General features: G+C 31.3%; 1 protein-coding gene across 3 annotated transcripts in view; it reads left to right on the plus strand.

Moving 5' to 3' along the window:
* LOC106681043 (uncharacterized) overlaps positions 1–10,725 on the plus strand; it is a 24,666-nt gene that overhangs the window by 365 nt on the left and 13,576 nt on the right. Inside the window, exons 1-4 of one of the 3 annotated variants that reach the window (XM_014421159.3) lie at positions 267–449; positions 2,868–2,989; positions 8,604–8,700; positions 8,784–8,843. In XM_014421159.3, coding sequence (XP_014276645.1) covers positions 2,934–2,989; positions 8,604–8,700; positions 8,784–8,843 — 213 coding nt within the window. In that variant the 5' untranslated portion in view covers positions 267–449; positions 2,868–2,933. Of the gene's footprint in view, positions 1–266; positions 450–583; positions 609–2,867; positions 2,990–8,603; positions 8,701–8,783; positions 8,844–10,725 lie in introns of those variants that run through there. The other 2 variants (XM_067053573.1, XM_014421160.2) reach the window with 2 other exon arrangements.

A 10,725-nucleotide genomic window follows, 5' to 3' on the forward strand; every position in this document is an offset into this window, starting at 1 on the left:
TAAACATATAACTTTATCTAGGAATCCATGAATGATTCCTCTTTCACAATATTTGTGAATTTCTTTATTTTTAGCTATACATACAATTAATTTTTTTATGAGTTAGAAATTATATATGTTTTAATTATTTTAATAAATAACTTTAAATGTGTATGAAAATGTATGTTTATATTTAGATATACAGTACAAACATTAAATATTCTTTCCGTCCACTTTCATGCAGAGTATTAATTACAACAGTTCTAATAAAACATATGTTTTTTTTTAAATAGTCATCCATACTTCTGATTTGCATAGGTTCTTATGGCTATCAGACTAGAAAGATAGTGTGAAATTTTAGATTATTGAAATCTTTTAGAAAATATTATCATTTTATTTTTTATTGGGGACAAAAGCTTACTTAATGCATATACACAGAAGCTGATTATATTCAAAGAAGAAATTTTTTGGTAAATCACTATACTTTCTTTTATCAGTTAAGGAAAATTAAAAAATGTTTTATATATGTATTTACTTAACTTAGAGGAATGATTCTTCTTGTAAAAAATAAAAAGCTTACTTAGCGTATAATCATAGAAGCTGATTATATTAAAGGAAGAAACTTCTTGGTAAATCAATATACTTTCTTTTATCAGTTTAGAAAATAAAAAAAAAACAGGTTTTATATAAGCATTTGATGAAACTTAAAAGGATGATTATTCTAGAAAAGAATTAACTTGTTAATTTTAAAATAAAGGGAGTAAGTCATAAAATTAAGGCTGTATTTTGTAAAATTTGATATATATAACTCATTTGCTGCAACAACATAACTTATAAAAATTCACAATTTTTGCAGGTGATACATTTGAAGTTTAAATTGTGCATTAGTTTTTGAGAAACTATTGTGCAAAATAAAAAGCATGACTAACTTACTCACAGTATTTTTTCTTGTGGTATTGACTGAAAAATTCCAATTTTTGAGATAGTTTTTGCAGCAAATTAGTGTTATATACATTATATATATAACGTATTACATAAACAAAATTTATAAAGCATTCATTTAATCTAAAGAAATGCCCATTTAAATTTTTTTTTATATCATAATTCTTTAATTTGGTCACATCAAACTATTTTGTTTTTTGCATACAGTAAATTAAATTTTTATTTAACACTGTCATCATAATTTAATAACCAATTTAAATGCATTTTTTCATTTTATTAATTTTCTCTTTAAATTTTTAATGGCTGAAATTGTTTATAAAGCTAATTACTGCCATTGCACTTTTGTAAGATAATTAACCTGTACCCTGTTGCCATGACAGCCTCAAATTATTGAACCTTATATTTTGATAACTTCAGTGGGGCTAATTACATTTCATGTTGGGGAAGTAATTACATTCCCAATATATATCTATAAATTTTTAATATACCCTGTAAATATCATGTTTATAAAAATTATATTCATATTAATTAACTAACTTATTGTTTACAAATATTTCTGTTCAATTGGTGTAACCTAAACTCCAATTAAAATTCTATTATTAAACTATAATTAATATGTTTTCACAGTAATAATATGCATTCACTATTAAAATTGGTAAAAGTGCTTAAATTGTAGTTTTACCTTATACTATATCTTGCTTACAAGTAGCTCAGTAATTTGCCAATGACATCCTTTCTTATTCAGTAATAAAATTTAATATACTTTTTGTGTTTTGAAAGAATATAGAAAAATAGGTATAAAGAATACCATTTGTTCCAAAAACAAGTGAGCGAAACATGTCAGTTTAAAAGTTCATTTATATATAACAATAGACTATCTTTAAATCTCATTATTATTTTTACTTCATCTGAAGTTTTAAATGTTTTTTTTGTTTTTGTTTTTTTTCAAACTGGAAGTTAACAAATATCTCCATATATATGATTTATGTGTTTCTGTTATTAAATTAATAAATTAAAAAAAATATTTATAATGATAAAATGGTTAATTATATAACTTTATATAAATTGTCCATATAGATTCAGATGTGATTTCTTTCAACCTCAAAATTATATCCTTTTAATGAATAAGCAAAAATTTATTTGTGTCAAATGAAAAATATTAAAGATACATTCTTTGGAATTTATACATATTTACTCAAGTATGAATCATATATGGTTGATACAAATCTTTTTTTTCCTGGATTATCATTTAAATTTCTGACGGATATTATGTTCTATAGATTGGTGAATTTTAAACATTTTAAAACATTTATTAAGGGTTTTTATATTTATTTAATATAAAATGTTCATAATCTTATTTACTCAAATAAATATTTAAATATATTATGTAGTATTTATTACACATAATGAATAATTGTCATTTACTGACACCATCATGTTTTAATAAGTAAAATAACCTTTTTAGTATTTTTTTTTTTTTACCATGTCTTCGTAAAACTTATTTTTTTATGCATTTATTTCAAATGGACAATTACAGTAATTATAATTAATTTATGATTTACTCTTATGCTACACTTTTTTTTACTAGTTATTAAATATTAAATAAAATGATTAGTCCTTGTTTCAATACTTTTTCATCCTTAAATCTATTACTTTTTTAAAATTAAATATAGAAAAAAAATTAAACAATACTATTGTTTCTTTAGACATTTAAACTTTACTTATAATTTTATATATATATAATATGTTTTAGCAGATTGATTTATGAATTTGTTTGAATTGTACGAAAATTGCTAAAAAAAATTTGTCAACTAATGGCAATGCCATTTCTTCTTTATTTTTAAATAATGATAATGTAAGTACCAGGTTTTAGATTGAGAGTAGTTTAAATTTTAAATATGTCGCTTAAGGCTTCGATCCAAATAAACTAAACCTTGGTTTTTCAGATTTAAAGATAGAGTTTTATTCTTCTATTTATTCAATTTCCCTTATTTGAAGATAAACTTTGAACCATGAATGACTATAATTTAGACAGTATGGATAGTGGATTAGGGCTGTCCCCTGACAGGTAATATAAATTAACATTTTTTCGTTATTAGTTGCAATTAGTTATGGGTGTGACTTGTGGAATGTGCCATAGAACATAACTGAAATAAATGTTGCATTGGTTACAAAACAGTTATTTTATAAGGTAAAACATTTAGTTTGTCTCGAAACAATTTAATTTAACTCAATATTTACAATTTAAAAAAAAAAATTCTACTCAATCCTAAGAGAAGTATCCCTGACTAAAAACTGTTGTGATAGAGGTTTGATGCTTAGTCCTTTACAGATTTTTTCTAAAGGGTTTTTATTTTTAACAGGATTTACACAGCTCTTAAAGATAAATAAGTAGCTACTGAAATATAGTATAAAAAATAGTAGTCATCCAGTTTAAATATCATTAGTGGTTAGACAATCACGATAAATCTCTGAATGTCACCACCTCAGTTATAGCATTTAATTAACTTCTCTTCTAAGAGTAACTAAATGTAATAAAATATTTCTATAGTAATTATTTAATTTCAAACCTTTGAATAATTCTTAAACTGTTTGAAATAAGGGAGAAAAACTAATTTGTTGTCAATTGCTTAGAGCTGGGGACACTTATGGTATACCTTGAAGCAATTTTGTTTAGACATGATAGGTTTCATGAAGATATATATATCAAGATATATACATATCTTTGCTATTTGTTTATGTTTAATGAAAGAGGTGTTTACCTATTTATATAAGCTTGTATGGATTCACTAATAAAACACAAGATTGGATATTACCCAACCTGTTGGGCAAAGTGATCTGTAAAACCATAACTTGTCCAACTTTAGTGATGGTAAACATTAATACAAAGCATTTGTTACTATGTATTTTAGCTGTGAAAAGTTTGTTACTGACACCACTGAAGACCTTTACAGCTCCACAGTATTCCTACTCTGTAGCTGTAAAAGTACTCCCCTTTCTATCTTCCCGAGGCCTCTGCAGCATACATATTGACTGATCTGAGTTGGATTTGAATCCACAAGATTTTTTTTTTGCATATGTGCATGGCAGCCACTAAGGGCCTATTTCATGCCGTCCCTTATTTTGTTCAAAACAGGCCAGACACCTTTGCAAATTTAGGTATCATGTACGGATCAACTATTTCACAAAGCTTGGGATTCTTGATAGTATCTTGTCTAAAAATGAGGAATCGTGTTCTAGCCAATGCATCACATCTGCATATGATAAGCAGTCTCTTAATCCTTTATGCGGAATCTACAGATTGGTGACTCTGTTAATCTCATATTAAAGAGATGTTTATTTATCTGATAATGTCCTGTATATTGACCTGTTACCCAAAGTATGGTCTCTCTCTGTATCTGTCAATTCTCTATATACCTACTCCAGAAAAGCTTGTTCCATTAAGGATCCATCTATATAACAATTTACCTCATAGCATGGTTTGTATGGGATAACCCCTTCAATCTTCACACTGTGGTAGGTGTCCCAATATTTATTAATCTGAAAATTAGAGAATTAACTTAAATGTCTTTTATAAGTTAAGGATTCGGAACTTGCTTCTAGCTTTGTAAGCCTATATGCAGATCTAAGGTCTTCAAATTTCATCTCTATGTTCATCAGTGTCAGATTTAAGAGTACTTCCATCATTTCAGTAGGGGCGGTGTATATGGCTCTAGTCACCATAAGGCAGTCTTTGAATTTTCACAAGAAAAGCCCAGGTTTTACAGGTCATAGTTTTATGCCACCATACTACTTTTATTGATATTTACGTATATTTACAAGAATAGGTCTTATTGCTGCCATGTATAACCATATATAATAAACCATTTTAGTTTTCAAGCCTCAGGATTTACCTATGGCTCCTTTACATGTCCAGAGACACTTTAGTGCTTTCGTACTAATCCTTTCAAACTGGTGCTGCCACTTCAATTTACTGTTGAGGGTAACACCGAGATGTTTAACCTCACTACAGAAATTAATCAGTTTACCATTCAGTCTTTTGTGGTCTAACAACAGTATTCCGTCTGTTAGTGAATGCACAAAGAATGACCTTCTGAGGATTTATGCCAAGACCATATTCTTGACACCATTTATTCAGAGGGTTCACATCTCTCCAAAGTCTCTGGAAATTTGTCTCCTTTTAATAAAGCAATATCATCAACATATCCCTGTGTAGAAACCTGTGGCATTTAATTTTATCAGCAATGTGTCAACCACCAAGCATGAACCATTTGAATGCTTTCATCCAACCCACATTCCAACAGGTAGTATTCCTGTTGGATTTAATCGTACACAAACTGTTATTGCCAGTCAATGACCTCATAATCGCATCCATTAAAGAAAATTGAGGGCAACCCCTAATTTCTTCCCCAAGTTGTGTTTAGTAGGAATCTCAGTTTCTTAGCTTTAGGTTTCTGTACACTGACTCTGTCACACTACTTATAGATAATCATACCTGATAAATCGATGCTTTGAGCACAAATCTTCATCCAAGACATGCCAGCCCTTGGTCATCAAACTTACACAAGTGAGGTTAAAGTAATATCAACGACCTCTGCCCTAGTGCTATTGACAAAGGTACCTTTGTTCCCTTATTGAGGACCTCTACCCAGATATGCTCAGACCCCCCCATCCATTCCCACAGCCGGCCCATGTATTTCACTAGTTTCAACACGAAGGGTGGGTACTGCCCATCTCTCCACCTCTCTAGCCTCCTAGCGAGCTACAGCCATTCTCACAGACCTCCGTGCTGGCCTCCTCCTCTTGTGCACTTTTACAAAGGCTTTTTTAAAACTATAGTTGATTAAGTATCCTTTGCCCTTGAGAATATGGAGACTGCAATCCGGTATCTTTAAGACCCCGTAACAGCCAAACTCCTCGTATTTGACGCCGAAGAGCATTCAACTGCTGACATCGAGAATTCTGGAGACTTATTCTCCTCAAGAGAACGTCTCCGTCTACCCTAGCACCAGGAAAGATAATTCCTTTGTTGCTGGTCCCTTTAAGATCGTTCACATTGCCACCGCAGAGCGTAATGATCCCACTGACAGTGACACCCCAACTACCTCAGACATCCAATCCCTACCAGCCTATTACAGTGCTCGCTCCGAGATGATAAATAAAACGACTAAATTCAGTGTGTGCACCTTCTTGTTCCAGCAGATCAATAATATGGATCAGATGTCCTTGCTCCTCGTCGCCTGACTCCAGGGTGAGCTGAACGGTATCAGTTCGGAATGATAGCCACTTAGCTGCACCCAGCAACACTTAGCATAAGATGGTCAGCTTGAACCCCCTCTCCTGGGCCTCCTTGCCATTGGCGCAATATGGTATAAAGATTTTTCTAACCTACGAAGCATTATAGCTGAACCAACACCATGTAGCGTCGTTTACAGAAATGGTCATTGTTTCTCAAACATTGATTTGTAAATTCTTCTGAATAGACTTGTAGCGAGAGGAAGAAGTTCAGCTCCAATCCACCAAAGGGCAACACCTCGAGCCTCACCGAAGCTCTCAAATTTATATATTATTATCTTTTATAAAGCCATATTATCAATTTTATATATACTACTGAGCAATGTCGATAAAATAATAAATAAATTATGCCAAAATAACGCACGGAACTACCTCAAGCAGATGAGATAAGACCGCTTTTCGGTCACAGCCGTAAGCACTAGGCCTATAAATAAGGTCTTAAAGAATCTCTAATTGATTACTAATCCACAGTCTCTTCTCAAGATAGTTTAGGTTTATAGCCGATCCAGATTTCCAATTAGTTATTATATTTCGTTCACCCTAATCACGATCTCTTTCCTCTTCCTGGTACCCCTTCGTAGGCTCCGGCAGCTAGTTACCCTCCGGACTTACATATAGTACCCGGTAGAACGAAGGCACCTTCCTGCAGGACCTGGTGGCTAGTTCCCTCCAGGCTTGCATACCTTCCTCGAGTCTACAGGAATAGTACCCGACAGCAAATATATTCAGGTCTTTAATCTTTCTTTCTTTTCTTTTAAATTTGTTTCCTTCACCTATTTATACATTAAATCAGTATTTATTTCGAAACATAATATATTAATGGCTTTTATCAATGTATTTCAACTTCAAATGTTTAATTTGGACACCTAGCTAACTACATTATTTAATGACCATCGGCCTCACTCACTCGAGGCTGCTCCAAATAGTACACGGCCTTGAGTAATTTCGAAATCAAAAGCTGATGAATCACAACTTTATGCCCTTATTTTTCTCTAATATTGGACGTAATAAAAGTATTTGGACAACAGATAAATGGTTATATGAAAAATTACACTGGTCTTTCATCGTATAACTTCGAGCTTCGGATGATTATAATTAACACAAATACTTAATTAAATGTTGGGGGAAGCAAGATTCCTTGGTAGTTATTACAATCCATTCTCGCTATTTTTGTGATTTTGTTTTTTTTCTTCATTGCTACGATGTTTCCAGGCTGTACACACATTATATACTACATGTACCTATTCTTTCACTACCTCTGGTACTGAATCGATGCTGCCATGCCCCGGCGATCTTCCAGGTACTTTTCCAGCCCCCTTTCTTCCTACCGGGTTCCATTGATAGAAATGCACTATAGGCCCACTAACGTTTACCAGCAGAATTTTTAAAATTTAATTTCCTGCAAAAGTTGTAATATAACTTATTTTTTAAACATTGTAGCTTCTTAGATATGGAGTAGACAAATATGGCTGATTGTTTGTATGCCTTAATATAGCCATTACATAAAATTTAGTGTAAGCCAATTTTATTAATAGTAATTTTTTCACCAAACCCTAGTTTTCGGGATATAACGAAAAATAGATTAGTTGTCCGTCTTTCCCTCATGAGGATGGCTTGAGTTTTACCAGCGTTTATCGCCCGTTTCTTTCCCACGTGTTTTTGGAGGCTATCTCAGCGCCCAATTATCCTCGTAGGCTGAGAAGGGACTGTTCTTCCTAACGTAACCTCAGCAATACGTCAAAAGCTATACTTCTATTGGGTAGAAAGTGACACAGATCCTAGGGAACCTCCTTTCTTCTTATGACCTCTGTTACAGGGTTGGCTAATAAAGATCACAGAATGCCTTGATACTTTGTGTTCAATTATTGCAAGTATAAGAAGGTAGAGCTTTCTGCAGATGTGACTACAGTACGAAACTGTATATCGTTATACAACTTCTTCAAAACACCTCCTTACTTTAACTCTTATCATTACATGATAAATAAGCGAATCGGAGCAACAATGGATTCATTTAGTATTTTTTTTACTAAAATATGTACGTAAAAATTCACAAATTAAGATTATTCTGTGGTCTTTCTAAGGTAGCTCTGCTGACAACCACCACATCTGCTACCCTTGCGACGCTCTTCTAAGAGGTCAATATAAGCGTTAATAAATAGTTATCGTTAGTCAATAGTTATAAGTTTAAATTATTTTTAAAATAAATCATTTGCCATTTATGTTCCATTATTTAATTTAAGCCTTTACATTTGTTATTCAAGTAGTAATTTTAATCATTAAATAAGCTTTGCTATTAGTACACTCTTCTTTAATGAGTCGATTTATTCGTGTAATACAAAACATATATTGTTTAAATGACAATCAATCTAACTTTAATGGTCTTACAGTGATCCATTGTGTGGTGAAATGGGGGAAATTTCCATCAGTGACCAGGACTACAACAGAATACAGTACTTGTCACGCTCATACATTGAAATGCCACAGGTAGTTTTTCATTTAAAGATTACTGGTTTTTTTTCAACAGTTTTTTTTTTATTATTTATAAATTTGCGATATTTTTGTTACAGACAGGAGAGGTTAATTATATATCGACCATTATTGGAGTCTGTGGCAATCCAGTGTATAAAGTATGAATTGTATTTTTCTTATAAATATTTATTAATCAGTTTATGCGAGTATATGTTTATTTTATAATTTTGAATCAATAGGATCGATATTTTAAACAACAAAAAAAATACGAAAACTACACGATACAAACTTTATTGTTTTTATTAGCTTTTGAGCAATAACAGGAGTATGATGACCATAAGGTTGCTCAATTATTATTAAAAAACATCTTTACTTGTTTTTGGAACAAGAAAAATTAAGTGGCATCAGGGGACAACAGTTATGTTGGGATAACATAATAGGATCAAGGAAATAACTAATTTAATTGGAGTAATGTGCGTTATCAAGAGAAGATTATAATTCAGAGCTACATTGATTTGCTAATACAAAATATAAGACCGATCAGGAACGCCGTTAAAAGGGGGTAGGAGGGGATGTCATCTAATCATTTGAAACCCCAAGTAGGGAAATTAGAGATTGGAGAATCTACTTCAAACAGTGAAAATTGTGGTAAAACATTATTCAAAGAGTTATAACGCAATTCCAAAACTATAAAATAGAGTTGTATAAGACAAAAGTAGTAATAAAACTAAAAATAATGTAAATAAACATGAATCAACAAAAATATGGTGAATAAAAGTTAATATAGTATGTATATACAGAAGGGAATAAAGTAAGGAAGGGTATGGAGATAAAAGAAAGAAAAAATACTCATATTTAGTTCTAGGATTTTCGTATATACGTATATATTTAATTATTTTAAAACAAATATGTAAATGCAATAAAGTTATTTAATTTATTAATTATAAAATTACGATTTGCTCATTATCAGAGAGAAATTGTTGGAAACTCGTTCGTTTAAATTTTCAAATCTAGAACTATGTCATATGGAGAATTAGAACTATTTTTGAATCAGCAGCATATCTTTACACACCTGGATGTGTTTTTAAGACATCTTACAGTTCCGAAGCGTATCAAGAGGTACGGAGGTTCGGAGCGTCAAAAAAAGAAATAGATCTCCAAGTTTTTGTTTCCACCTCTTTTTACAAGTACACAATTATTGTTATTTCTAGTGCTTTTTGAATTCTTAGAAATATATGTTGGAAAAAAAATCAAATTTGGGGGAATAAGAGGCTACTAGAACCTCAGGGCTCGGGAAAGTTTCCTTTACGTTCCTGCTCCTCCCATGTGGATGGGTATGTCAACTGATATTTTGAACAAAATTATTTTCTTCAAATAAAAAAAATGAAAGTTCTTATATAAATAAAAACAAGAAACAACAAAACTGGCGTAAAATGCTTACGAATTTGTGGAAGGGGAGGAATAAGGAGTGAAACGAGTGTTATGCCATAAAAAATGAGTTGGTACATAGAGATTTCCTTGTCAATAAAAAATATGTAAGATATCTTACTTTTTTACATTTTATACCCCTGTTATTTTACACTTATGTTTTTTTCTCTTTTTTTCCTTTTTGTAACTATAGTGTTTATATCTTTTTTAGCCCTGACGAAGCACTGCAACGTGGGGCGAAACGTTGGCTCAATAAAATAGTATAATTATCAACTATTTGAGTTTTTTTTTTACCGCACCCGGACCATATTCCATTCATCTATACACACGGTCAATCAATAATCTTCCATTATTTTATTTTGATTAATATTCAAACCTACTCATTTTTAAACGTCATCAGCATAACTGTTTCTGCTTGTAACACATTTTAGTTTGATAGTTGCTTTTATCCGCCATAAAGCTCTTCAGAATTTGTCAGCTACTTTTTCAGTGTTTTCATCAACTGTTTGTCTTTTATTGAGTATTTTTATCCCATGTTTGTCTCTTAACTCTTCTTTCCAGTTTGTTTCCTTTTTTTTTGTTAAGTTTTCCTCACATAGTATATTAACTTAT

This window comes from Halyomorpha halys, unplaced genomic scaffold (assembly GCF_000696795.3).
Source record: "Halyomorpha halys isolate HHAL.00 unplaced genomic scaffold, Hhal_1.1 Scaffold305.1, whole genome shotgun sequence".
NCBI lineage: Eukaryota > Metazoa > Arthropoda > Insecta > Hemiptera > Pentatomidae > Halyomorpha > Halyomorpha halys.